The 27,743-nt window shown below is 34.2% G+C and overlaps 4 protein-coding genes across 6 annotated transcripts; 1 reads left to right on the forward strand and 3 right to left on the reverse strand.

Moving 5' to 3' along the window:
• Positions 1-359: 359 nt before the first annotated feature.
• On the reverse strand, positions 360-8,230 carry LOC102600581 (14-3-3-like protein GF14 iota). 2 transcript variants are annotated; one of them, XM_006348641.2, is made up of 8 exons: positions 8,048-8,230; positions 4,071-4,143; positions 2,997-3,303; positions 2,205-2,292; positions 1,988-2,097; positions 1,705-1,853; positions 699-805; positions 360-606 (listed from the first exon to the last, which is right to left on the reverse strand). In XM_006348641.2, exons 2-8 carry the CDS (start codon positions 4,141-4,143, stop codon positions 583-585), a joined length of 858 nt encoding a protein of 285 aa, XP_006348703.1. In that variant the 5' UTR covers positions 8,048-8,230; the 3' UTR covers positions 360-582. The 2 variants fall into 2 exon arrangements, with proteins under 2 accessions (XP_006348703.1, XP_006348704.1); XM_006348642.2 differs by lacking the exon at positions 4,071-4,143.
• A 5,438-nt stretch (positions 8,231-13,668) lies between these two features.
• Positions 13,669-14,931, forward strand: LOC102578431 (probable leucine-rich repeat receptor-like protein kinase At1g35710). The gene has a single exon (XM_006348745.2). It carries the CDS (start codon positions 13,669-13,671, stop codon positions 14,929-14,931), a length of 1,263 nt encoding a protein of 420 aa, XP_006348807.2.
• Positions 14,932-15,188: 257 nt separating this feature from the next.
• On the reverse strand, positions 15,189-20,533 carry LOC102601153 (cytochrome c oxidase assembly protein COX11, mitochondrial). Its single transcript, XM_006348643.2, has 8 exons — positions 20,308-20,533; positions 18,514-18,619; positions 18,024-18,390; positions 17,895-17,947; positions 17,096-17,168; positions 16,877-16,981; positions 15,612-15,692; positions 15,189-15,520 (listed from the first exon to the last, which is right to left on the reverse strand). The coding sequence occupies exons 2-8, from the start codon at positions 18,594-18,596 to the stop codon at positions 15,419-15,421; spliced, it is 864 nt and encodes a 287-aa protein (XP_006348705.1). The 5' UTR covers positions 18,597-18,619; positions 20,308-20,533; the 3' UTR covers positions 15,189-15,418.
• Positions 20,534-21,427: 894 nt separating this feature from the next.
• LOC102601490 (probable methyltransferase PMT5) lies at positions 21,428-26,759 on the reverse strand. 2 transcript variants are annotated; one of them, XM_006348645.2, is made up of 9 exons: positions 26,481-26,759; positions 25,320-26,279; positions 25,019-25,154; positions 24,613-24,853; positions 23,737-23,962; positions 23,272-23,420; positions 22,830-23,133; positions 22,221-22,353; positions 21,428-22,117 (listed from the first exon to the last, which is right to left on the reverse strand). In XM_006348645.2, exons 2-9 carry the CDS (start codon positions 25,829-25,831, stop codon positions 21,968-21,970), a joined length of 1,851 nt encoding a protein of 616 aa, XP_006348707.1. In that variant the 5' UTR covers positions 25,832-26,279; positions 26,481-26,759; the 3' UTR covers positions 21,428-21,967. The 2 variants fall into 2 exon arrangements, with proteins under 2 accessions (XP_006348707.1, XP_006348706.1); XM_006348644.2 differs by having other exon boundaries at positions 23,272-23,423.
• Between the last annotated feature and the right edge of the window lie 984 nt (positions 26,760-27,743).

The raw sequence follows: 27,743 nt of genomic DNA on the forward strand, positions 1-27,743 counted from the left end.
TAAGTTCGGGGGGGTAATAGGACCTTAGTAAAGGTTAGGTGTGTCTCTGGGATTTCGGGCATAGGCTGGGGGGTACTTATGCATTATCCCAAAAAATTAATCAAACACAATTTCATCTTCAACTCAAATTCCATAAATTTCAAAAAAGTGAAAAATATTTGGAAGAAGGTAACAAGATATAATAACAAAAACAACATATAGTAACAAAACTACAACAAAACAATACAATAGTCGAAGTACAAGGAATCGACAGATAGCAACATAAATCAAAGAACAAGAAAATTACAAGAGTAATACTACTACGACTAATATGAACGAACAGCAAGACAATGCATGACTATAAATGATTGAACATAAGAAAAGAAAGAAGATACTATTAAGTAATACAAAATGTGCCTGTTGTTTAGATGATAACTCTTCCACAATAAACAACATGAGTAAATTAAAAACAAAAAAATCAATGAATAAGTCTCAAACTAGTAAACTATCAGATGATCATTCAATAAATTGCATCTGCAGTTGTGTCTTGTAAAACTGAGAAAACAAAATATAAATCCTCTAGTAATTTGTTGCGCGTATCGACTATTGTTTATCTTTTGATGCCTCCTATGATGATGCCAAGAAAATAAAAATTTGATATTAGAAGTCATAAGCTGTAAACTTCAAAAAATGTAAGTATGTTAAGTTATGCAACTTACTTCAGGTTCAACAGATTTTGCCTCAGTAGATTTTGCTTCAGCAGATTTTGCATCAGCAGATTTTGGTTCAACAGCTTTTGGTTCATCAGTCTTCACATTCTCTTCACCTGTACAAAAACTTTATCTTCAGTACTATTGCTTCGAAAAGATTTCTTTCTTGCACGAGTTTAAGTTCTATGCACTGACGAGTTACTTTTTTTTGACACAATCAAGTCATTTATAAGGTGGTTGCGACTAAATCTCTCGATAAGCATTAATTTGTAACTTGATGACTATGGTATATATGGTACCTGACCTATTATATGAAAAGTTTGGTTCAGAGGGAGAAGAAAAGGCAAAATTGGAAAAGGAAAATTATTTGATACGTCGATCCTCAAAAAAAGAAATAAGCAAAGTTCAGTCGTTGAGTGACAAAAAATTATGGAAAGTTACAATCCCCTTAATGGAATAGAGAACCTACACGCCTTCATCGACGTTGTTTTTTGACTGGAGGTCTGAGAGCTAACTATCGAGATTTTGGACTATCAGGACCCATACTTTGTGAAATGGTTCATGCATGTTTGTTGCCTGGAGAAACAAGGTCAAGTTGGTAAGGTAACAACATTTCTATTTCTCTACGGTCGATGATATCGTAGAAGCCTCTTTACAATTTTCTATAAATAAGCAATTATATTTGTACAAATAGGGATGAGGGGTGTGTTTACACTGTCTGTGCATATAACTTTTAAATCTTTACCGCACTTTTATACTTCAGTGGTTAAAGTAGCAAAAGTAGAAATAGTATGTGTATATCATTGCTAAGATAGAAACATTTCTACTATGCGCGTAGTCTGAGGAGGGGTCGGACCACAAGGGTTTATTATATGAAGCCTTACCCTACATTTGAGAGGCTGTTTCCACAGATGATCCCGTGACCTTTAGGTCACATGGTAACAATTTTACCAGTTACATCATGGATAGCCCTCATCCATTTTATATTAGTTGTTTAGGATAATTAATTAATTACCTCCATCTTCAGGCAAATCAGAAGTCCATAGAGTGAGGTTGTCTCTCAAGAGCTGCATAATTAAGGTACTGTCCTTGTATGATTCCTCACTTAAAGTGTCTAACTCTGCAATTGCCTCATCAAAAGCTTGTTTAGCCAAGTGACATGCCCTGCAAATTGAGTCATTAATATTTAATAATCTTATCATATCAAATATTTACAAGATTAATCAACATTGGTTCACTTGTGGGATTACACTCGGTACGTTGCTGTTGTATTATTCAAGATTGGTTAAAAATGTTACCTTTCAGGAGAGTTCTTGATCTCATAGTAGAAAACAGAGAAGTTCAAAGCAAGACCAAGCCGAATCGGATGAGTTGAAGAGAGATCAGTGTTTGCAGTGGCAGTAGCAGCCTAAAAGGAGCAAAAAGATGCAAAATCAAGTGGCATCCCAAGTAATGTGCATCGATTAATCGACTGATCGTGCATTTTCAGTTAAGATGGAAGAAGAAGTAACTTGCCTCATAGCCCTTCAATGATTGTTCAGAAGCCTCTTTCCTTTCTAAATCAGTCTTGAACTCAGCGAGGTAACGAAAATAGTCACCTTTCCTGAACCATAGTGACAAAGATAAGAAGGTAAATCTATTAGAAATAAATCGAAAACTGAAAGAGTTCGATTTTGGAACATCTGATTCACTGGCGCTACTAAAAAGTCTCATGCTTGTGTTAATATTGATGATGGTTTCATTATCTTAGACCACAAGGATCACGGTCGTGCTTATCGTTTTCATTTCAATCATCATATTAATGACAAATCTCCTTGCGCTCTCCCTCGGTATAGGAGATTGGGAGATTATAGGTGAGCCAGATCTTCACGAACCATATTCAACTTCTTTTTCATTTCTTTTTTTTCAAATTGTAGTGCCCTAGACAACTTGTGTCCACATCGACTAATTCCATGAGGTATGTGCTACCTCGCACCAACATATGTACCAGTTAACTCTAATCCACCAAGACTTGGACAAATGACAGGAAATCACACCTAGTGTCTTTTGCCTCCGATTTGAACTTGAGAGACCTCATTATTCTCCCCCTTTTCATTGATGACTAGGCTACACTCTTGGCCGCAAACCATATTCAACTTTAAGACATTTCATTGTACTTTTAACACCTTCATGAAGAGTTACACTTCAATACCATTCATGTCCATTACCTTGTCCATTGATCATAACAGAGCAAATGTTGGTATAACAGTGAACATAGGGACGATACTAAGAAACACGGTTAAGAAAAAAGAAACACGATTGACTTACATTTTGTAATAGAAGACAGTAGCTTCGCCAGTGCCAGCAGATGGAATGAGATGTTTATCAATGATTTCAAGAATATCAGAGCAAATCTTGGAGAGCTCTTCCTCGACCTTTTGACGATAGCCTTTTATCAGCTTGACATTTTGCTCGTTCCCTTTCGACTCTTCTTTCTGTTCAATGGAAGACATAATACGCCATGAAGCTCTTCGAGCTCCAATGACGTTCTTGTAGCCAACAGAAAGCAAGTTCCTTTCCTCCACTGTCAATTCCACATCAAGTTTTGCAACATTCTTCATACTCTCAACCATCTCTGTAAAATTAAGATTTATACATTCCATTTAAGATCTATACAATATTCATAAACCAAGATTCAACTTTTAACTATTTAGTTATCAATCAACAAAAAATTATCTTCGAGTCAATTTTTCAGATGGTCGCTCAACTAATAGTTATTATATCTTCGAGTTGATTTTTCTTCTTTTTGTCCGAGTCATCACTTGATCATTCAATCGAAGCAATTGCATGTCCAAATTTGGCCTATATGCCATGAGTAATCAATAGATCAACCTTCGTCATATATTCCATACATCACACTAGATCATAAATATCACCAGGGAAAAAACTTTATGTAAAAGACACATGTCATGCATTTATTGCTTTAATTTGACGCATATCGCGAGTAATTAACTAATTTTTCATTATTGCACATTCAAATTGTACTCATATGCTCCATTTCTCAAATCTTGTACATAGAAATTACTAATACAAAGATGCAAACGAATCTATCATACATAAACAATCTTGGACTACATAAATGTAATAAAAGAAGCTTTTTAAAAAATCTTTAAAATGTAAAAAATTAATACGAATACCTACTACCTCCATATCAAGAATCCGTATAAGGTACTATCATACCTCTCTATAATAACATTTCACTATAACGATCAAGTTTTCATTTGGAACCAATTTTTCATATTATATAATATGCTCTCTATAACATCATTTCGTTATATGACAAACGACATTGTTATAAAGAGGTTTGACTGTACAAAAGAAGGGGAAATAAATGAAACTAACCATCGTAACGCTCAGCTTGCTCCGCGAGCTTGGCCATGTAAACATGAGTTTCTCTTTCCTTTTGAGAAGCCATCTTCAATGCAAATTGTAGTAAACAAACAAGATAAATAGGTGTGATGTTCAAATGTCAAAATTAAAATATAGTTTTCTTGTTTACAAATGAGATTAGATAGATAGATGTTTTGAAGGAATTAAAGAAGGAAAGGAAAAGCGTGAGAAAAGGGAAAGTGGATGAATGAGAGAATTGTGGGAGGATTTGACTAAATCTCCATCTTTGGATCATTTTTAGTACATATACCATTCATGTTAATATTTGTATAATAGCATGAAAATAGGTAACAAACTTATTATTAGCTGATTGTAAATAACTGATAAGCTATATGTGCTGAAATTAATTTTATAAATGAGTAGTTATACATAGATAAAATTGCTTAAAGTGCTAATAAGCATTGATGATGTGTTTCATTTAAAAAAAAGAGGCATCATATATAAACAATATATACTTAAACTTAACCTCAATTGGCAAGTTAACACGTTTCCATTGTGTCAGTTGAACACTCCAACTTACAAAATGATCATATAAACACCACCAAAATTTATTTGTGACGTCCCCGTCTCCACTATGTTAGTTGATCAAACACTCCAACATACAAAATGATCATATAAACACCACCAAAATTATCAAAAGTGAGTGTTTTTTAATATCCATCAGACGTTAACAAAATTTTGGTAGCTAGATGTAACGTTGTTAACTTGTATGCCTAATTATTATTTCACTCTTTTTCTTGTTATATTATTAGGCTTGTATTTAGTTGTTCTATAAAGAAAAAACACTAAAAAAACGATGAAGATTAATTATTGAGATTTGAGAGGACTAAGTAGGTATTTAAAAAAGTCAATCAAAATATGAGGGCGATAATATTTATTGTTTAAAGTTGGAACAAAAGTTTGATATCTTTAAAGTTTTTTATATCTGAATTCACAGTCAAAATTTAGAAGTTTGAATCTTGAAATTCCAACGGCACAAATGATTATCCTACAAGTATTTGTGTAATTAATCAAAAGCTAGGTACAAGAATGAAGTGAAATTAACCCGTAAGGGAGGCTAAATCGGTAGAGTAGGTGGTGGAATGCCAACAATCGATTTTTCTTGCCATCGCCTTTTCAGCCGTTTCCAAAAAAAAATATTTATTATGTGAAGTTTATAAATGATGAAGATATTGAATATTGAATAATGGCAGTAGCTCTTAAATACAAAACGTGATTCAATTTCAAAATTGGAAAATATGAGATGACAAGTTCTTTCTATGTTGTAACTACTTCTTTTGCTACATCAAACACCAGATGGGAAATTAAGAAAAAAAAACTACTTCTTTGGCAGCAAAATTCTTTCTTTATTCTTGAGCTTCCAAAACGTATAGTTTGTTTACCCAAGCTGACATGCTCATGGAACGATATGAACATCAATATTCTTGTTCTGATTAGTATGCACATCAACGCTTTCCTGGAGAGTATAGTTTGTGGTTGCACATCAATACCGCCACCCCAGTTGCTACCTTGATATGCTTTTAGAAGACCTTCCACAGAGGAAGCATACCTTTTTCTAATCCCACCAATCAAATCCACAATCCTACTTGCCATAGATCTCAACCAGAGCTTGACAAGTCGGACAATGAACATAAATAATAGGATTAGGAAAAAGTAAGCTCCTCTGTGACTGATCGTCCGAAGGTATATCTAGGTAACAATTATGCACCTCAACACTTTTCACTTTTCTAGAGTAGTTTGTAGTTGAAAATCAATGCCACTACTTTTTATACTCCAGTTGCTACCTTGATATGCTTTTAGAAGACCACCCATAGAGGAAACATACCTTTTTCTAATCCCACCAATCAAACCCACAGTCCTACTTGCCATAAATCTCAACCATAGCTTGACAAGTAGGACAATGAACTTAAATAATAGGATTAGGAAAAAGTAAGCTCCTCTGTGACAGGTCTTCTGAAGGTATATCTAGGTAACAGTTATGCACCTCAACACTTTTCTGGAGTAGTTTGTGGTTGAAAATCAATGTCACCACACTTTATACACCAGTTGCTACCTTGATATGCTTTTAGAAGACCAGCCATAGAGGAAACATACCTTTTTCTAATCCTACCAATAAAATCCAGTCCTACTTGTCATAAATAAATCTCAAACAAAGCTTGACAAGTAGGACAATGAACTTAAATAATAGGATTAGGAAAAAGTAAGCTCCTCTATGACAGGTCTTCTGAAGGTATATATAGGTAACAATTATGCACCTTAGCACTTTTCTGGAGTAGGTTGAGGTTGAAAATTAGTGCCACCACGCTTTATACACCAGTTGCTACCATGATAAGCTTTTAGAAGACCAGCCATAGAGGAAACATACCTTTTTCTAATCCCACCAATCAAATCAACCGTCCTACTTGCCATAAATCTCAACCATAGCTTGACAAATAGGACAATGAACTTAAATAATAGGATTAGGAAAAAGTAAGCTCCTCTGTGACAGGTCTTCCGAAGGTATATCTAGGTAACAATTATGCACCTCAACACTTTTCTGGAGTAATTTGTGGTTGAAAATCAATGCCACCACACTTTATACACCAATTGCTACCATGATATGCTTTCAGAAGACTAACCATAGAGGAAACATACCTTTTTCTAATCCCACCAATCAAATCAACAGTCCTACTTGCCATAAATCTCAACCAAAGCTTGACAAATAGGACAATGAACTTAAGTAATAGGATTAGGAAAAAGTAAGCTCCTCTATGAAAGGTCTTCCAAAGGTATATCTAGGTAACAATTATGCACCTAGTTGTGGCATTGATATGCGTTTAGAAGACCTAGCATAGAGGTAACCTACCTTTTCTTAATCCACCAATCAAATTCACAGCCATACTTGCCATAAATCTCAATCAGAGCTTGAACAGCAGGACAATGAACATAGATTATAGGATTAAGATCAGGTAGGCTCCTCTATGACATGTCTTCTAAAAGTATATCCAGCTAACAACTGGTATAGCGAACTAATAACTACTACTCTTCAAAAAAAGTTTTGATGTGCACAACAACTAGAACATGAATATTGATATAGTACAACACATTATTTCATGGGCCAATTGACACGAGCCCACGACAACAATAGCGACGAGCAATCACTTCCTAAGTTCGAACTAAAATGATTGCCGAAGAGAACTCTTGATCTTTAGCAGTTGTAAAATGGATGTCAAGTACAAATACCCAGATGAAAGAGACCCTGAAATTGACAATACACAAAGTAAATCAATCTCATGCATTTAAAATTCTGAAAATCTAAGATAAAGAGAGTATAAATCTTATATACACAAACATAGATTTAGTACAAATACATATGCATGTCTGAAAAGATCATTTTCTTTTATTAATTTTGTAAAAGGGAAAGTGATCTTAATTCCTCAAAACTTCTACTAGTATTTCAATTTTTTTCCATCTCATGCATCCACCAAACAAATAGAAACACTTATCTCCCGTGTAACTAACTTGATCCTTACCACAAATCTTAAAATTTAGATTTTTTTTTTGAATTTAACCCTAATCTATATCTATGTCGGATATCCACATCTAAGTCCGAGCAACTTAGATTAGGATTTACTCCGACCAATACTTTGACCTTCTAATATTTCTAAAAAAAATCATGTCATACCTACACCTAGCAAGTGAGAAAATGAATCTATGCAAGTTATAAATTGAATAGAAAAAAATGGTGTTTTCAGATCTCGTCGTATGTGTAAAAATGAAGATCTTTTAATGCATAAAACTAAAAAAAATGGAAGTGACTTACAAAATCAATTCTCACTAAACAAATAGAAACACATAACACATTCAACCCAATAAAAGTAGTCATGTTTTCTAAATCTTGAAATAAAACCCTAAATCATGATATCTAGCATGTATAGAAAAATTCTTACCTTTTGAGGTTGGCTAACTTCTCCAAAGAGCCCAAATCACCAAATTAAAACTTTGTTTTGGCTAATATAGCCTACACATCTAAGGAGAAACAAAAATCTTTTGAAAATGATGGGGGTTACTCTTTCAAAAATTGAGAGAGAAGGGAGTAGATAGAGTTAGAAGAGCCCTAGTTTCTTCTTGATATTAGGGTTTTCTTTTCCTTTTATAGTGGTAGTTTTAATATTAGAGCTGTCAATATGGGCTGATTCAGCCCATAAGAGCTGTAAAATTTTATGGATCGGGCTAGGTTGGGCCTTAAAACAACAAACACAAACTCAACATATTACTATGTGGACTGCGGATTGCGTTGAGTCTCACTTTTTTTAAAAGATATAATTTTATAGTAATCTTTAAAATTTTAATTTTATTTTAAAATACTAATGTACATACATATTTGCAAAATAATGTTACATGTGTTACTACTTTCTGATCAAGTCACAATCTCACAAATAAAATACTCATATTATAAAATATAGTACTTATTAAATTTGATTTTGAGTAATGATGTAGTTGTAATGATAATAACACACAAGCTGTTCATCGATCGATAGAGAATAATTTGTTATCATATGTCAGTTCTTCCCATTGTTTAATATCTCGTTTGGCAAATACAAAATATATTTGGAGCTTCAACTAAATTCGAATCGTGCACTGCAGGGCCCATTCGGGGGTGACGCTCCCAACATAATTTTCTCTATACCCAGACTCGAACCCTATAGTATGATCTTCATCAATCATCATCATTGTGTTAGGGTTTTAGGAATATATCACAACTACATTTTATTTTGCCTACATTGCTTCAATATCTAGTAGCTCTATTATTTATTTAATTTCTTTTCATATCATATCTATAGATCTCACCAAAAAAAGTTTGCTAAAATACGAAGTTTATTATCCAATTATCACCTATAAATGTTTAATTTCTTCTCATATCATATCCATAGCTAGCTCCATTGTCATTCTAAAAAGAAAATGTTTTAATAAAATGAAACATTTATTTGATACAAGGATCAAGTAAAATGAAATAAAAAAAAGTATGTCTTGAAGGATCGTGGTAGTGCTTCAGGATTTCAATATACTACGTATAATTAAGATCACACTACAACAAAAACAACTTTTAGTGGTAAAAATATATTTTTAGCGGCAATTAAGCTATTGTCGTTAATTAATTGTTGCTAAAGATCATTTTTGATGTAGTGTGAGCTTGTCGGAGGAAAGTAAGATCAAATAGATCTGTTAGCTGGAAGGATCAAATATGAGTTGTAGAAATTTATGAATGTAACCTTAGTGAAGAGTCAAAGTTTAAAGGTTTGCATCAATTTTGTTTTATTAGAGGAATATAAACAAATGACATAATTAAAGTAAATAGCTTCATGAGGAAGATTTTTACCATTTGTGAAATGCAAACTTTGTTGCTCGTTTTTTCTTTTCCTTCACAACTTTATAAAGGCTTTTACGGTAACAAAGAGGGAGTTGCTCACATGGTAAGCATCCTTCACTGTTGTTCTCGAGATTTCTGGTTCGAATCGTCAAGGGAGCAAAAAGGTGAAAGCTTTCCCTTTTTGCTCTGTTGGTGACTCGAGCCTATAATTTTGAGGTTGGAGGTGAAAGATTATTACCATTTGAGCAACCTCTTCTGTCAGCTCCGAAGAAATTTTATGAAATTGTGAAGGAAAATAGCAAAAAAATGACATTTTCCAAAAGGAAAAAATATTCCCCATGAAGTCTTTTCTGGTAATTAGTTCAAGTTTTATATTATAGTTGAACCAAATTAAGTTTAATTTAAAATTCGATTACACTAAATACAATGGTACAAGTGCAATATATATATTATGCAAACATTTGTTTTGCTTTTTTCTTTATACAATTATACAAGTGCGATTATAAATTTAGAATAATCCGTAATAATGTAGTGAATCATAAACCAAAGTCTCTAGAGGAATCATGCCACTTTTTTAGAATTTAGGATCGTGAAACGGGAATTTAAAATTTTCTCAATTTTTTGTGTGTTAGTTTATACTAACTGGCTCTGTTTGACCTGATTTTTTTTAGGATCATTTGTAATGACCTAGTGAACAAGAACTTCTACATGATCCACGCCACCTTTTATAGCATTTAGGAGTCACAAAACAAAAAATTCAGGATTTTTTTAGTTTTCGTGTGTATTAGTCCATAAACTTTTCGAAATATTATTGACCGGCTCTTTTTGGTGCAAATACTTCCAGAACCATCTATAATAACCTGGTAAATCATTCTCATAGTCTCTAGAGGATCCACACCACTTGTTTTAGCAATTAGTGGTCACGAAACAAGAATTCTAGATTTTTCCTCAATTTTTCGTGCGTATTAGTCCATGAATTTTTGAACATATATATTACTAGCTGGCTTTGTTTGATCCAATTTTTTTTTAGGATCATCCGTAATGACTTGATAAACTGTACTCATAGCATCTACATGATCTATGTCACTTTTTATAATATTTAGGGGGTCACGAAATAGAAAATCATGATTTTCTTAGTTTTTCGGGCGTATTAATTCACGAATATTTGATCATATTACTGACCGACTCTTTTATGCCGAATTTCTTTTAGTAGCATCTGTAATGATCTAGTGAACCATACTCATAGCTTCTACATGACCCACACCATTTTTTTTATAGCATTTAGATGTCTATAAAATATGAATTCAGAATTTTCTTAGTTTTTCATGTGTTAGTCCATGGACTTTTTGAAATATTACTGACGGACTTTTTTTTGTCAATTTTTTTTTTAGAATCATATATAATGATCTAGGGAACAATATCCATCACCTCTAGAGGATCTACGCCGCCCTTTTTATTATTTAGGGATTATGAAATAGAAATTCAGAATTTTCTTAGTTTTCGTGTGTTATACTCCCATGATTTTCCATTTTTGTCTCACTTTTCTCAAATATGACTTAGCTTAAATCATTTGTCTTGACACTATTTCACCTGAAATTGGTAAACTCACTAATGAAGAGTCAAAGTTTAAATGTTCGCATCAATTTTCTTTTATTAGAGGAATATAAATAAATAACATAACTTCATGAGGAAGATTTTTTGCCATTTGTGAAATGCAAACTTTGTTGCTCATTTTCTCTTTTCCTTCACAACTTTATAAAGGCTTTTTCAATAACAAAGAGGGAGTTGCTCAGATGGTAAGCATCCTCCACATTCGTTCTCGAGATCTCTGGTTCGAATCGTCAAGGGAGCAAAAAAGTGAAAGCTCCCCCCTTTTTGCTTTGTTGATGACTCGAGCCTATAATTTTGAGGTTGGAGGTGAAAGATTATTACCATCTGAGCAACCTCTTTTGTCAGCTCCGATGAAACCTTTCTGGTAATTAGTTCAAGTTTTATATTACACTTGAACCAAATTAAGTTTAATTTCAAATTTGACTAGACTCAATACAATTATACAAAACATGAATTCTAGATTTTCTCAATTTTTCACATGTGTTAGTTCATGAATTTTTGAACATATAACTGGTTGGCTCTATTTGATCCCTTTTTTTAGGATCATCCGTAATGACATGATGAACCATACTCATAGCTTCTACATGATCCACATCGATTTTTACAACATTTAGGGCCTTAGGGGGTCACAAAACAAGAATTCAGGATTAGTTTTTCATGGGTATTAATTAGTTCATAAATTTTGAAAAAATTACTGACCGGCTCTTTTAGACGGAATTTTTTTTAGGATCATCCGTAATGATCTGGTGAACCATACTCGTAGCTTCTATATGATTCACACCATTTTTTATAGCATTTAGAGGTCCATAAAATATGAATTCTGAGTTTTTTCAATCTTTTCATGTATAATAAGTCCATAAAATTTTAGAAATATTACTAACCGGCTTCAATTGATCAATATTTTCTTAAAATCATTCGTAATGACCTAGTGAACCATATCCATCGCCTCTAGAGGATCCATGCCACCCTTTTAGTATTGAAGGATTATGAAATTAAAATTCAGAATTTTCTTAATTTTCGTGCGTGTTACTCCATAATTTTCCATTTGTGTCTCACTTTTTTTTTAATATTTTAGTCTTAGCATAAATCATGTCTCACACCATTTCATCTGAAATTGGTAAACTCACTAATCTTTATCACTTATATTTCAAGCACAATCCCACCACAACTTGAGACCTTCCACATCTCTGAGCAAAAAAGTCAGCATTTTCCAAAAGGAATTAAATGTTGGTAATGTACAAATGCTGAATCATGGAGTTAATATTATTTATTCAAAAAAAATTAGGATCATCTATAATGACCTAATGAATCATATTCACAACCTCCAGAGGATTCATGTTATTTTTTTAAGCATTTAGGGGTTACGAAACAAGAATTCAGGATTTTCTTAATTTTCATATGCGTTAATTCATGAATTTTTAAAAATATTACTGATAGACTCTGTTTCGCCCAAATTTTTTAGAATCATTCATAATGACCTGGTGAATCATACTCATAGCCTCTACACGATTCACACCATTTTTTTTTTAGCAATCAGGGGTTACAAAACAGGAATTAAGGATTTTCTCTTCTTCTTTTTTGTGTTTGTTAGTCCATGAACTTTTGAGAATATTATTGATCAGCTCTTTTTGGTCAAAACTTTTTAAGGATCGTCCGTAGTGACATGATGAACCATACCTACAGTATCAACATGATCCACGTCACTCTTTAGAGCATTTAGGGGTCACAAAAGATGAATTCAAGATTTTCTCAACTTTTCGTGTGTGTTAGTTCATAAATTTTTAAAAATATTATTGATCGGCTCTTATTGGTCCAAATCTTTTTAGAACCATCTGCAATAAACCTGGTGAACTATACCCCTAGGTTATAGCCTCTAGAGGATCCACACTACTTTTTGTAGCATTTAGAGGTGACAAAATATGAATTCATGATTTTCTTAATTTTTTGTATGTATTAGTCCATGAGCTTTTGAGAATATTACTGACCGGCTTTTTTTGGTCCAATTTTTAGAATCATCCATAGTGACCTAGTAAACCATACCCGCCGCCTCTAGAGTATCCATGCCAAAATTACAAAATAAGAATTCAGAATTTTCTTGATTCCATTCCTACTTCATTAGGAAATTTGAACAACTTGACCTATTTGTATCTTTATGGGAATCACCTTTCTGGCTCCATTCCCATTGGAATATGGAAACTCGTCAATCTTATTAAAACAACTTTTTATCTCTACGAGGTAAGGGTAAAATCTACACACACTCTATCCTTCCCAAACGTCACTTGTAGAATTACATTGAATATGTTGGTGTCGACATCTTAGTTTTTCATACTAGTACAACACTTAACCAGGGAAGTGGATACATTTAATCAACACAACAGAAAGACAAAAGTCATTGACTGAATGAATTGTACTGCAATTTCAACATCTTCATTCAAACTTAAGCCAATTCAAAAGTCATTGACTCCAAAGTCTACTCGTGTTTCACAAGCTGAGAAATGTAGACTCATTGACTAGCAAGACCTGCTACAATATAAAAAAAATACAAGTTATTGATCAAAAACCAAAATAATCAACTGAAAATTAATGATGATGGCTACCAAAATATTTCCTCTACTTCATTTTTTCACTCTCTTATATTTCTTCACAATTACTTTTGCTTCTATTGAGGAAGCAACTTCTCTCCTAAAATGGAAATCATCTTTGCATTATAAGAATGATTCATTATTGACTTCATGGACACAAAATTCTAGTGAATGCAGGGATTGGAATGGAGTTAAATGTTCTAATGGAAGGGTAAACAGTTTGGATATTACAAATGCAAGTGTTATAGGCACACTCTATGATTTTCCATTTTCGACTCTCATTTTTCTTGAATATGTTAATCTTAGTATAAATCATTTCTCTGGAATCATTCCACTTGAAATTGGTAAACTCACTAATCTTGTCCGTCTTGATTTGTCCAACAATTATATTTCAGGCACCATCCCACCACAAATCGACTCACTAGCCAAGCTTGAAACCTTCCACATCTCTAAGAACCAGTTAAATGGTTCGATTCCAAGAGAAATAGGTTACCTAAGGTCTCTTACTCGGCTAGCTTTAAACAATAACTTTCTTGAAGGTTCTATCCCTACTTCATTAGGGAATTTGAACAACTTGACCTATTTGTGTCTTTATGGAAATCGCCTTTCTGGCTCCATTCCTGTAGAAATAGGGAAACTCGTCAATCTTATTGAAACTTATCTTGATTCAAATCAGTTAGCAGGTCATATTCCTCCAGAAATAGGTAACTTGATCAATGTAAGAGTGTTCTCTGCTTTCTCCAACGGAATTTCTGGTCCCATTCCTGTAGAAATAGCAAAGATGCAAACACTTGAGGAATTGGACCTATCAGTCAACTCGCTAGAAGGAGAGATACCAGAACAACTCGTTTCTCTTTCAAATCTTGAAATATTGAATCTCTCCTACAATCTTCTCACAGGATGCATACCTCAAGGACGTCAATTTGATACCTTTGAGGAAAGTTCGTATGCATTCCAAGGTAATATTGGATTACGTGGACTCCCAGTTACAAGACGTTGCCATAATAATGGGGTAGAAGAAGGAAACGATACATCGTCATTGCTAGATCAAGAAATCAATTCTCAATTTCTCATTGAATGGAAGGCGATTCTTTTGGGCTATGGATGTGGACTATGTATTGGATTTTCCATTGGATATTTCATGATTTCTACTGGAAAACCAAAATGGCTTTCAAGATTCATTGAAGAATATGAACACACAATTACTACGCGAAGGAGAAAAAAGCAACGAGATCAAAGGGACAACAAAAGAAGAAATAATCGCTTCTAAGAAGTACTTAAAATTTAGGTCTTTCAAGTTAAGTTCTATATTGATCTTTAGTTTATTGTAATTATTGAGGGTTTATCAGAAACAACCGATCTATCTCTACTAGGTAGGAATAAGGTCGTACACTTTACCTTCAGACTCAACTCATGAGATTATACTGAATATGTTGTTGTTGACATCTTAGATTTCATACAAGTATACAATACATAACAATGGAAGTGTTTAACATCTATCAACCAACACAACAGAAAGACAAAATATGGCTAAAGAAAAGGCTTTAATTGTTGTAGCCATTCATATTTTATGTTCTCTTTTAAATTATTGTAGTAGGATGATAAATGATTTTTTTGGTCCAGTAATAACACAAACTACAGGTGAAACAATGTTTTCACTGTTCATTCCATTGTCAGCCACAAAAATCAAGTTATTGCTGCTGTAAATTACATATCTGGTGGTGACCATGCCCAGGTGCGGGAGCAATGCAGCTTCTTTATTTGTCCGAGACCTTAAAGAATGTGTATGATAGAATCAAATTGTTTATGCCATCCATTTTGGGGTCGGTTTCAAACTCAGGATCAATGTAAAAGAAAACCTACAAATGCAAGTTGATTGATGTGTCATTGGAATGAAAAGAGGGATAGATGCAATAATCTTCAGGCAAAGAAAGTTGAGGAGCTACTTACAGGCATGTCAATCTGCTCCCCGGGAAGCAATCGCTGTTCCTCAAAGCAAAAACATTGTATTTTATTGAAATACACCGCAGCCTGATGAGACAGAGATCAAGAATCAGCATTAATCGCGAAGTTGTTTACCCTAATTATTAATGAGCTAACTAACACAATACAAAATAGAGGTCATATTGTGTTAATCGACCAAACCAATGAGGATGTCAACCAAAAGATGGAACTGTGGAGAATCATTCAACAATGAAAGGGATTTAAGGAAAGCAAAAGACTGAATGCACTACGAGCTTAGTCAAAATAAGAAGAGTGAAATTGATGTGAGATTAGACGGGGTTGTGGTGCTTGAGTACTGTTTACAGATATCTAGGTGAGATGCTCTTCGAAAATGGTATGGTTGAAATGGAAAAGGGTTATCAAGGTTTTATATGATAGTATGATTCCTACTAAATGAAAAGGTAAGTTTTATGGAACAACTATAAGACTAGCAGTGTTATATGAGAGTGAACATTATGCCACTAATGTCCAACACAACCACAAGTTAAATGGCGCAGAAATGCTTATGCCATGAATTAAGATGGAATATAAAAGATGAAAAATAACCAAATTCGCTAGAGGGTGCAAGTTGCACATAGTTATGACTGTTTTTGAAATGTGTGAATTTGACAACTAAGTATGGGTCTACTAGGGTGACTATGCTATGAAATTGAATGCACATCACCATTATGGTTGTCAATTATACTAATCTGTTCAGAACAATATATTTTGAGCAAACGACTGGACTACAAAATATATAACCTTCAGTAGTAGATACATGATCTATGCTCATTCTCAAAGAGCATAGTGACATGAGGTCTCATCCTTCACTTCCTTTTTTTTTAGAGAGAACGGTTAAGTTATTGCATAGTTGAAACCCTCGTGTCGGTGACGCTCTTGAACAGAGGATGTGGCACCATATTGGTGCCAACATCAATGAAAGTTAACTTTATTTTTAAAAGAAAAGATTCCTTTATTTATGACCTATAATATGTTTGGAATAGACTCGGAAATAGAAGACTTGTCTAATAAAAATAACATCACAATTATGAGGAGTATGTACAGTTTTGAGATGTTCAATAGAGGTAAACATTGAAATATGACAATAGGTGGAGGGACTAGGGAGTTCTGTCTTCAAGTCACATAAGCTGCCTAAACGTTGTATTGGATGATCGAGAACAACAAGGGGAGGTGGACAAACTACACTTACACCTAATTTTATAAGCAAATACCTTCATAGGGGTCACATTGTATGTTGATACACCTGTAATAGGAGTCGAACTTCGATTTTCAGCAGTGTAAAACGCAAGAGCGCTCTCTCCTGGTTTTACTCTTACCTGAATCACAAGATAAGGAGAATACATCAAGTGGAACATAGGAAGCATGCTAAACCATTAGTACGTTGACTAACTATTAATGAACATAACACATGCCTATAATGGAAAAGGCACCTCACGCTGTGTTGGAGTAAACTTCCAAGGCATCCCGTCTGCTACATCAGCATTAAATTGTACTGCAATCTCCCTAATGCAATATACAAGAGTTACATAAATAAATTGTGAAAAAGGCTTCACTTAAAAACATACCATATTAGAAATTTCTTCCAGAAATAATGTTTTTCTTTTGATAATTGGGAAATCTCCAAGGGCCAGTGGAACGGTTAGAAATTAGGTGGATTTATACAAGTTATCTGTATTATTTGCTTCAAAAAACACCACTGTATTTCTTATTCACTATCTTTTAGGAAAGTAGACAGAAAGAACTAACGAGAAACAATGTTTCTTATAAGCGAAAAGCACAAAAAAAACGACAAGGTCCATGAAGCTTGAAACAAAAGTGAGAAGTAAAGCTTGTTCTTTTTTGAAGTGAAGTGCACCATTCACAAGAAAAATCCCATTGCATTTAGTACTACATGTCTACATCAAATTGCAATAAAAATTGCTTATTTCAGCATCTAATAAGACATAATGCCAATATTAATGCAACTCCTTAACATTGAGATTTAAAGAATTGACCGGTTCTTCTTTGTATCAGTATGGCTTCATAGTTTGGAGAGCACACTTCTATAGAGCACATGCCTCCACCCATGCAGAGATGTCCCCTAGTTTTGCATCACTTCATCTCTTTAAGTGACGAAGCAATGATTTTTAATAACACGAGTGAACAAAAAACTTTTAAATGTACCCATAAACAAAATATAGTTGCAAGTTACAATAAAAAAGATCTTCAAGCGAGCAACATAAGAAGTACCTGGAAGTAACTCTTCCATCTTTCTCATGTCGGGCAATCTTTTCTTCAACACTCTGTAAGGTGGTAAATTTCATTAATTTCAGGACTCTGAAAGCCTATCTATAACCAGATCAATGAAGAATAACTGACCTCCCGACGTTGAATTGTACCTCCATATCCCGTGGCTTGGCAGAATCTCCTGTACAGAGGAACTGCAGCATAGCTAGCCCCTACCATAGCAAAAACTAAACCCACCAAATAAAAGAGCATCTTCCTTGATTTATTCTCTGTTGCAGTAGCCTGAGTTGCATAATGATGATGATGATTCAACACTGGCCAAGACTTAACTGTACTCTGCCCTCTCAAAAAGGAGGGCCCTTTGCAGTTGTGAAGAGTAGATTTGTTAAGCTCACATCTTGATGTGAAACCTCGATATCCAAAACCAAAGATTTGTCCATATTTATTGTTGATTGCCCCAAGATTTATATCTTTTGACGCTACAATTTCAAGATATTCCCTGAATCAATGAAGAATAGGTTGAGCAATATGGGACACACTCAACTACCATTACCTCATGGCAATGCAGATATGCCAGAAGGGAAAAAGAACTAAGAGAAAAGCAAAATAGCTAATTAATCACCTGGATGTGGAAAGTGGATAATGATGATTCCTGTTTAAAGAAAGTAAAGGATTGACTCTTCTAGAGAGCCTGAAAAGTGACATCTTCCACGAAACTGGAAGCAACCCTGTAATCAACACATCCAAGATTGTCATTTTTTTTGGAGATCCACATCCTCTATTATCTTTAAGAAGAAGATATTTCACTCCAATTAATAGTCCAGCACTATTCTGTTGCTTTACTGCTGAAGACTTCTGATGAAATAAAGGTCTTTGAAAAGCAAAGCTTAGTATTGGAACACATATTACTCGTAAAATGATGTATGCGCCGGAAGCACCCGTGACATTGAAGGTTTTCAACTTGACATCGAGTTATAAGTGCTTTCAGAGGATGTGGAAACCAAAAAATCAAGTCAAGGAAACGGGAAAAATCTTTTTTATTTTGGATATTTTTGCAGTCTCGGCCCATTCAATTTTGAAGGCGTTAGGTAAGGGAAAATTTGGGTATTGAAACCTTAATTAGAACCTGAAAATAGTCTCTTCCTTTTCCCTTTTAGGGGGTTAGCTTTTGGGTGATAAAAGGAGTATACTCCATCTGGTGAGTATTTAGGGATTATCCTTGTATCTCCCTATTGAACCTCTTTTGGTTTCTTCCTTGTATGAGTTCATTTCCTTCTTCCAAGGATAAATTCTAATGATATAATTGTTAGTTTTATCCATTCTTTCTTCTAAGTTCTGTCCTCCCCAATCTAATTTCTACTTCTATCCATGTGTTCTATCTGTTTCTTATTTATTTGTTTGATTTCCTAGTTATTGCATTTTAATCAGTACGATTTGATATCAGATGTTAGATTTTTTTTTCACACAGTTCCTAGTTTATTTCTCCTTCATGTTAAAAAAATCATTAAAAAGATCAATCAAGGTTAGTTTTTTATTACAAATTCACTTGCTAGAGATTTGGGTTCTTTTTCAGCAGCTTTGGTGAGCCTTACCTATACTCAGTGATGGCTAGTTTACTCTCTTTCGTTCTTTTGCTCAGGGATATGTCCTGATGATACCTAGATTTTATTTTTTTTGTGGTAATAAAGATGAGACCATGAAATGCATTATCCCAGTTCAGACCAAGCTACAGGAACAGGACTAAGGGAAACAATAACAACATACTGTCTGGACACGGTAGGATGTACGCAGTCCTTACCCCTACCTCTCTGGAGAGGCGTTTCAATAGACCCTCAGCTCAAAAGAAGTGAAATCTAAGGAGGACTAAGGAAAACTGATATAAAAATACTACCAGTATAAAAGTGCACTGCAAGCTAATAAAATAATCAAACAAGCCTATGAACCAACTGTAATTTACAAAAGCCAGAAATAAACCTGAGAGCTAAAATCAATTGATAAGATAGACTCCATAGACTCAATTACTCAAATACCTCTCTCTCTCCCTCTCTCTAACAAATAGAGAATCAAAAAATTTGTGACAGCCTAAGATTGGGCACATATTAAAAAATTGAATCACAACACATTAATAGTCAAACACTTTGTTTGGATGGTTGTTACATATAGTTTCATAATGCATCATATCGTCACACATTAGCAATTTGAAAGACAAACCTTTGCAAAAAGATATGATAAATGATAAAATAGGATTATTAGATGATAAACAAAGACAAAATGAGAAGAAAAAACAAGGTAACTACGCTATCACACTGATTAATGATACGATAGAATAAAATTAAATTAAAGTAATAATCAAAACAAAAATATAGAAGCATCCAAACAAGCTGCAAGCAGTAAATGGAGTAGATTTGAGGTGTACCGAGATTTCTCTCCAAAGCTTAAGCTCCAAACTATACAAATTTGTTCCCAAAATAGCAAAAATCAAGAGGCTCAGCTATGGAATCTAGTCGGAATTCGAACCTAACTGAAACAAAAATCGCAATTTTTACTCAGGTCTTCCCGGTGGAGGAAGGTGGCCGCCGGTGGAGTGGGAAAATGGTTCACGGCGAGGAAGATGAAAACTTGAGGAAAATACAATTGAGGCCCAATTAAAACAAATTTGATGAAATTGGGTCCATTAGAAACTAGAAGGCCCAAACATGGTTGTCAAATTACATTTGGATCCTAATTAGATGAAACATTTGCACTATATAAAGTGTAGAGGCAAATTCAAGATTTGAAAGTGTCAGGCATCACTATCTTTAATGTATATTAGCGTTGTTCAAAATTGAATCAAACTGAAAAAAAATATTATTTGTTTATCAATGATGAGTTATTGGTTTAGTGATTTCAATAACGGTTTAAATAGTTTTACTATTACAGGCTATTGGTTCTTAATGGTTTGAGGTATTTTCTTAATGGGTTAATCAATACCCGATAGAAAATTAAATAATTATATTAATACTATTTGATATATAAAATCCTTAACATAGAGTTTAGTTTCATACTTTTATTTTTTACTATCTCAAACTCTCGATTATTCTACAATGTGAGCATGTTTGCTTTTGAGCAAAATGCAGTCTGTCAACTCATGTGCATAATTCATCTGGTTTGTCACCTTTACAAAGTGATTTTCAATGATTTCTTTTTCAAATCTTCATGATTTAACCGATAACGATCATTAACCAATAAACCAATAACTAGTCCACAAAATATCCACCATGCACCCCACATCATTGTTTGTTTGTTAGAAATATTTGAGCTTTACTACAACATGACAATTAAAAAATGAGTTAGTGCACACTACGAGCTATCTTAGATATTTGAATTATTTTTAAACGGCACCCAAATTTGTACTATACCTGAATTTGTACCGTTAAGTATATATATGTTGTATCGGATAACATACTCGAGTACCACCTCTAAATCCACACTCGTATCGGTTACCATACTCGAGTCCAAGCAACTAAGTATGACTCAACCCCACAAGACAAATGATGGAAGGCCAATTCTTGAAGAATTTGGTTTAAGTGTTATCTTTATGCTTGATCCAATATAGAACTTTTGCTCTCAGTAAAGGCTAGTTCCTCAGTACAAAACATAATTCAATTACAAAACTCAGAATGAATTTCAAAATTGAAAAAAAAAATGAGATGAAAGAATTGTTACATAAATATGGAAGAAAAAAAAAAAGAAAATGGCCAAAAATCTTCTTTTGTGTACTGTTAACTACTTAATGAAACAAAAGCACTCTCTATATTCATCAGCTTCCAAAAATTATAGTTTCAGCTTTGTGAGCACCATATTATGCGAGGACCAAGAGATTCAGACGTCAACGCGCAGCTTGTGGCCATGTAATATCAAAATGTAGTCCACTTCATGAAAGAAAATATATGACAGGAAGCGCGGATTTACAGATTTTCAATTGAACTTCTGCGTTTTCATACTTATTCCTCGTTTACACGAGAAGTTAAGAACTTACCAGTGTTAAAAAGGACTGGACTATCATTGGATTGGTGAAGTTATGCATTTGCAGAATGTCACTTCCTCACAAATGGTTTTTGGCATACAAGTAGTCGCTGGTCACTTCCATTCTGGAGGTCGATCACCCTGGCTTCCCAGCGGATTTGGGCAGCTAACGTGCGTGCTTTCTCTATTGTACCCAATGTATCAGAAAGAATAATCCATCCCTGCAACAAGTATATTCTTACAATGAGGGAAACAAGCTAAACTTCGAAGAAAAAGTAAATCAAAAGATCATTAAAGAAATATAGAGAGCAAATGGAATATTACCTCAGGCCTTAAAATACGATCCATCTCTAGAAGTAGTTCAAACATGCTGCATTTTTGTGAAGCAATGTGGGAAAGGAGCCCATTTGCATGGAGCAAATCATATGTTCGGGGATATGTAGGGAAGGGTTCACACCTGGACCAATGTTAGAACAACACTCGGAATCAATAACCAGAATATTTCGAGCATCTAGCAATTAAAACAGTTCAACTCCAATTGCTTTATGAGAATTCAACTGAAAGGACAAAAATTTCAAGAATATGTCCAGGTGATGATATGGTCGAGCTTCTTATGATCTTAAAATCATTCTCACTGACTATATAATGACATGGCTAAGTGGAAGATATTAATTCTGGTGACGGAGAAGTTTACAATCACAACCAAAACCTATTCAGGCTGACAGCCAACATTAAATTACGCATGGAAAACAACAGGATCATTCCAGAAAGATGTAATTGCTTCCGCTAACTAATATGAGACGGAAAATATATAATAAAATTTTACTATCAAGAAACTTAAGAATATGAGAGCATTCTTTCCAACTTTAGTATGTTTACACATCCAAGCACATGTCTTTGCAAGTCTTTAGAACATTTATAACAATGTCTCACCAGTTATGCAGAACACCGGCAAAACCTCGATCATGTATGAGAGGAAGTGTATTACGCGCCCCAAGAGGAACCACATTCATCACCCATACGGCTTTTCTTGCCTCCATCAATGCAGCACTAAGACCGCCATAATGAGCATTCATGTCCATGACATTACGCACCATATTATATGGAGGTAATGGATCATCATCACCTGGCCTTTTCGGATGGTCAGAGAAAATCAAGGGTGAGAGCAAAGACCAATAATTTCTCAGAGCTAATTTCCAGAAGTTTGAATCCTCGAAGAAATCATCAGGATGGAGCCCTGTCACAAAGCAAACGATTGGTAAAAAAATGGCTGCTAAAAATAGAGGATCAAAATAACCGGAATTGGAGAACAAATATAAAACTGAAAACGTTGCAATAACCAATCTAGTTTTGGAAAAACAGAAAAAACACTTGCCGTGAATTTCAAGCTCAGTTGAGTTCAGATGATCAGATTTGCTATGGATTGGAACCCACCGGTGACTCGTTGTCCCAGATATACAGCGTGCAAGTGGTTGATAGTACATTTGCATATCATTTCCTTTACAAACTGGTATCTCATCCTGACTGCTACAATTAAACAAAAATTCTTATCATGGAAGTTAAGTGGAAAAGAAAGAAAACTAAAAAGGCAAAACTACAACTTGAAAACAGATCAAAACACACGAATATTAACACCAGAGCATAAACAGCAACTTTTCCAGTTTTGTAAATGATATAGGGTAATTGGGGGCATAGGCATAGAATAATTTATAAACAAGTGCACAAATGACAACAGTTTCAAACCTATCCATGATCCATTAAAAATGTTTGGATGTGTGTGTGTGCGTGTGGGGTTTGGGAGTAAATTAGCTACACGCATTGCCTTTCTTAGTAGCCTTACCTGGATGTATAACACTGAGAATCAGCTGTCTTCTGCCAAATAAACGTCTCTTCTTGCTGTGCCAAAAGAGACCAACAGAGCTTCTTAGTGAATCCTTCCAGTGAACTAGATGTGATTCCCTTCTTTGTACTGGTAGTACTATCCTGCTGCTGGGTTGTAGGTGAGGTTAAGACAAAGTAACCACCGGGCTTGAGTAAACGGTCAATTTCAATAAGAAATAGTCCATCTGTTTTGTCAAATCATTGCCAGGTCCATGCTATTAAATTTATTTTCAAATTTCAACAGGACTTGAATGGATATTTAAATGTTTAGAAAGCGATATGAGATCTGAAATTGTTTCATCATGATAGCTGACAGATGAAAAGAGCGTGCTTTTGATTTTCTCTACAGGAAATGTGAAAGAACAAAATCAACTATAGACTAGAATGCATCTGTAAATATGAATATGGTGCTGGTTTCTAAATAATAGTTACTATTTAGCCCCAGCTAAAGATCAATCATCCGACACACAAGATGGTCTAAGCTTTCAGGCAACTTTCAGCGGCGGTCCAGCTCAGGTGAGACAGAGCAGGATTTTGAATTTAAAAAGAAAATTAATCAGCGGGACACTAGTAAAATCTAGCTAAATAGGCAATATCAAGCAACATTATTCTATTTGGAAACTATGTTAGCCAATGTAGGGGGTTAATCATATAACAGATGGAAAGGAATACGTGTAACGTTTAGGGGTGGATTCGACAATCGACATCATGAAATAAACATGCAAATGAAGTACATATCATAGTTAATACATGGAAATTACAAATATAATAAGATTAGTCACTCATAAATGCCTGATGAAACCCGTACTTCCTCAAAGCACAAATGCGACAATACCTTTGCTATCCCAAATGATTCCACATTGAGCACAGTGAACCATGTCATAGGACAATGATGGAAATGGAAGCTGTTTTGAAATGAAATTGCCAATGACAGCTGGAAGTCCTCTCTCGAGTGCTAACTGAACTTGGCTACCAGATGGCTCATATGGTGCCACACAAAGAGCCATCAACCTCAGTGAAAGTAGATGGGCACCAAAGCTACCAAATCCACAACCAATATCCAGCACGGACCGCACCTGTTATTCAGAAGAGAAAGACAATATATCTAAGAGTGAAATTTGTTCTGCATTTAGATGTAGGAATGAAGCCAGTACATCATTCACAGACCAAAACACACAAACATACAAACAAGTGACAAATAAGGATATGTCTATTTAATGCAGAACAACCGTTGAACTTACACCGGCTTGAAGAAACTCTGTATCACTTCCCAGCCCAATCATATCCGCAATAAGGTGAGAGTAATCTTTGACACCATCAACAATCATTCCGTCCTCTGAATGGAAAGCAATTTGGTTCTCTTCCAATAACATTAGCCTGGAAAGAAAGTAAACCGATGACCAACTTTAAAGAAGGCATAAAAATGGCCATTTAGAATATATTACTTAATACAAACCAATCCAGAGGAAGTAAAGACTTAAAACACATGCTCTATCATGTAAATGCACAATTTGAAGATGACCTGAATTTGACCAACTATACCTTTTTGTCATACTTCCAGAAGAAAGGAACTGATCTTTGGTTAGCTTCACATTTCCACTCCATATGACATCCCTACCTGCTGGCCAAGTCAGTGGAATCTTGTACTCCTTTGGAGGACGAACCAAACAATTTTGGTGTTCTTGCGATAACTCACAGTGCCTATCAAATTCTTCCCCATCTTTAAGCCCGGCTAACAGGTTTGCAGATACATTATAGCAAGGCACATAATTCTCTCTTTCCTTCCCACAAAGACCAACATCCTTTATCAGGTTAGCTCCCAGAGAAATGCTCTTTAGCTCTAAATAATCATTTCTTGCTTGCTCCTTTAGCTTTCTATAATTTGTATAGACATCAGGCTTTGCATATGAAGTCACCGAGTCAAAGGTAGTAGAAGAAAATGACGATAACAATGCTATTAGCACACAGACACTGACCAGACACAAGAGTATACAGTTGAGTGGCGGTCTAGGGCCGAAAATTAATGATAGTTTATTGACCAAAGGGCCTCTCATGGCCAAGTTTCAAGAACCCCTTCGAAAATCGAGTTGAATTAGACCATGAGGTGGTAGCTATTACTTCAACCTGAACCTCCAACAACTATGAAAAATGTAATATATCATCAGAGACCATCTCCCATATATATCACCCAAAATCCAAACAATTTCAACTGGCATCTGTTTAAACCACTACCTAAGCTCAACATAAAGAAATTCTCCAATCATACCAAACTAAACAAGATAACAAATCAGGCAAAATTCCAATACCACAAGTCTTCACAATCACCAAGAAAACAAGCAATGTCAGATCAGTGAAAAGCCCCTCCTAAAATATTATGACACGTCAACTATCAATGACTCACAATTCTCTCATACAACACACAACCAATCCAACACAATGCCAATTCTGAAACAACTCTCCCTATTCCCTTATAAACCAAGCAATCCAAATCCTCAGATCACCCTGCAAAAAGACACCAAATGAAAATTACCAATCACAAATCAAGATTCAAAATTCTCAACCACTCCAATCATCAAACACAAAAAAAATCAAAAACCCAGATCAGATCCACATCCAAAATGCCATTTAAACCAAAAAGATTCAATCTTTACCACAAATTACAATCAATAAAGCATAAAAGCTTAGGCTTTTTGTTTATTGTACCTAAAGATTGAGTCTTGATAAATGGGGTGGACATAAAATGGAGGAATGTCTCTCTATTTTCTCAATATTATATATAATGTGACAGTTGCAGAAAGCAATGCAGAGTTGGGATTGGTATTGACATATAAAGAAAGAAACAGAAAATGGAAGAGAAAGAGTTTTTAGGAAAGAGAAGGCAACATCAGCTTTCTTTTTTTTTCTTTTTTTCTGTTGGAGAAAATGCAGAGAGTCCTATCAAAGCGTGAGTTTTCTGTATTCAAAATCTCCTTGTTTGCATTGAGAAATGAAAACTCACATAATCTAATAATTGCAGGAGAATAATTGTGTTGAATATCTTTTTCTTTTTTACTTTTTTTTTGTTAAAGTTTTTAATTTTTTTTTTTTTTACTTTTTGCCCTTTGTGACTAGGATTATTAGTGGGGCCTACTTTGCTTTTCCTTTAATTTTATTTTATTTTTAAAAATCAAAACATAAAGGAGGGTAAAATAGTAAAAAAAATCTTAGATATTAGAGTTTTTTTTTTACAACGAGCAGATAAATACGGTAGATAATTTGAGATAGAAATAGAAGTTGTCTTGTGGAAGTAGTTTTTTTTTACTATAGAATTGAATGGAGAACTTACTTACTAATTTGGCGATAAACAAAGCATGAGATGATGTGTTAAATGCTAATATACTAATATTGATGGCAAGAATATAAAAAATAATTAACGATTTTTGGTTTAGATGGTTGTTACCTAGACGTTGGGGGCAGACTTAGAATTAAACAGATAACTTAATGTGGCGATAAATAAAATATGAGAAGATAGGTAATATACTAATATTGATGGTAAGAATATGAAAAATAATTAACGGTTTGTTGGTTTGGAAGGTTGTTACCTAGAGGTTGTGGCCAGATTTAGCATTGAGGTATGTTTTAATATAAATGAAGTGATAATTTAGATAGATAAGGAGCCAATAGATAGCTGAGATATAAAACTAGTTTATATATGTTTTTTACTATTACCTCTAATAATTTACCTGATCAGTTTATATATATATTTTTACTATTGTCTCTAACAAATTTACCAGATTAATTTATATATGTTTTTTACTATTAACTTTAATAAATCTACATGATATAAATAACAACTTACCTATAATTAGCTTCTAGAAATTGTACTTTAACTTTACCTTTACCTTTCTTAATATGTCTATGCTACATAAATCGTAACTATTTATTCAAGTTCTGTATTTATATCAACCAACTTAATTTATCATAATT

This window comes from Solanum tuberosum, unplaced genomic scaffold, assembly GCF_000226075.1.
Source record: "Solanum tuberosum cultivar DM 1-3 516 R44 unplaced genomic scaffold, SolTub_3.0 scf00103, whole genome shotgun sequence".
NCBI lineage: Eukaryota > Viridiplantae > Streptophyta > Magnoliopsida > Solanales > Solanaceae > Solanum > Solanum tuberosum.

Excerpts from the sequence above, each read along its gene's own strand:
- LOC102578431 (XM_006348745.2), top strand. The coding sequence starts at position 13,669 with ATGGCTACCAAAATATTTCCTCTACTTCATTTTTTCACTCTCTTATAT.
- LOC102601153 (XM_006348643.2), bottom strand. The coding sequence starts at position 18,596 with ATGTCACTTTTCAGGCTCTCTAGAAGAGTCAATCCTTTACTTTCTTTA. Across the intron at positions 16,982-17,095 it reads TTACTCCAACACAGCGTGAG|GTAAGAGTAAAACCAGGAGA; the intron begins GTGCCTTTTCCA and ends CTTGTGATTCAG. Across the intron at positions 15,693-16,876 it reads ACAATGTGACCCCTATGAAG|GCTGCGGTGTATTTCAATAA; the intron begins GTATTTGCTTAT and ends CTGTCTCATCAG.
- LOC102600581 (XM_006348641.2), bottom strand. The coding sequence starts at position 4,143 with ATGGCTTCTCAAAAGGAAAGAGAAACTCATGTTTACATGGCCAAGCTC. Across the intron at positions 2,293-2,996 it reads ACTGTCTTCTATTACAAAAT|GAAAGGTGACTATTTTCGTT; the intron begins GTAAGTCAATCG and ends ACTATGGTTCAG. Across the intron at positions 1,854-1,987 it reads ATCAAGAACTCTCCTGAAAG|GGCATGTCACTTGGCTAAAC; the intron begins GTAACATTTTTA and ends CTCAATTTGCAG.
- LOC102601490 (XM_006348644.2), bottom strand. The coding sequence starts at position 25,831 with ATGAGAGGCCCTTTGGTCAATAAACTATCATTAATTTTCGGCCCTAGA. Across the intron at positions 25,155-25,319 it reads TCTGGAAGTATGACAAAAAG|GCTAATGTTATTGGAAGAGA; the intron begins GTATAGTTGGTC and ends CTTTCTTTCCAG. Across the intron at positions 24,854-25,018 it reads CAGAGTTTCTTCAAGCCGGT|GTGCGGTCCGTGCTGGATAT; the intron begins GTAAGTTCAACG and ends TCTGAATAACAG.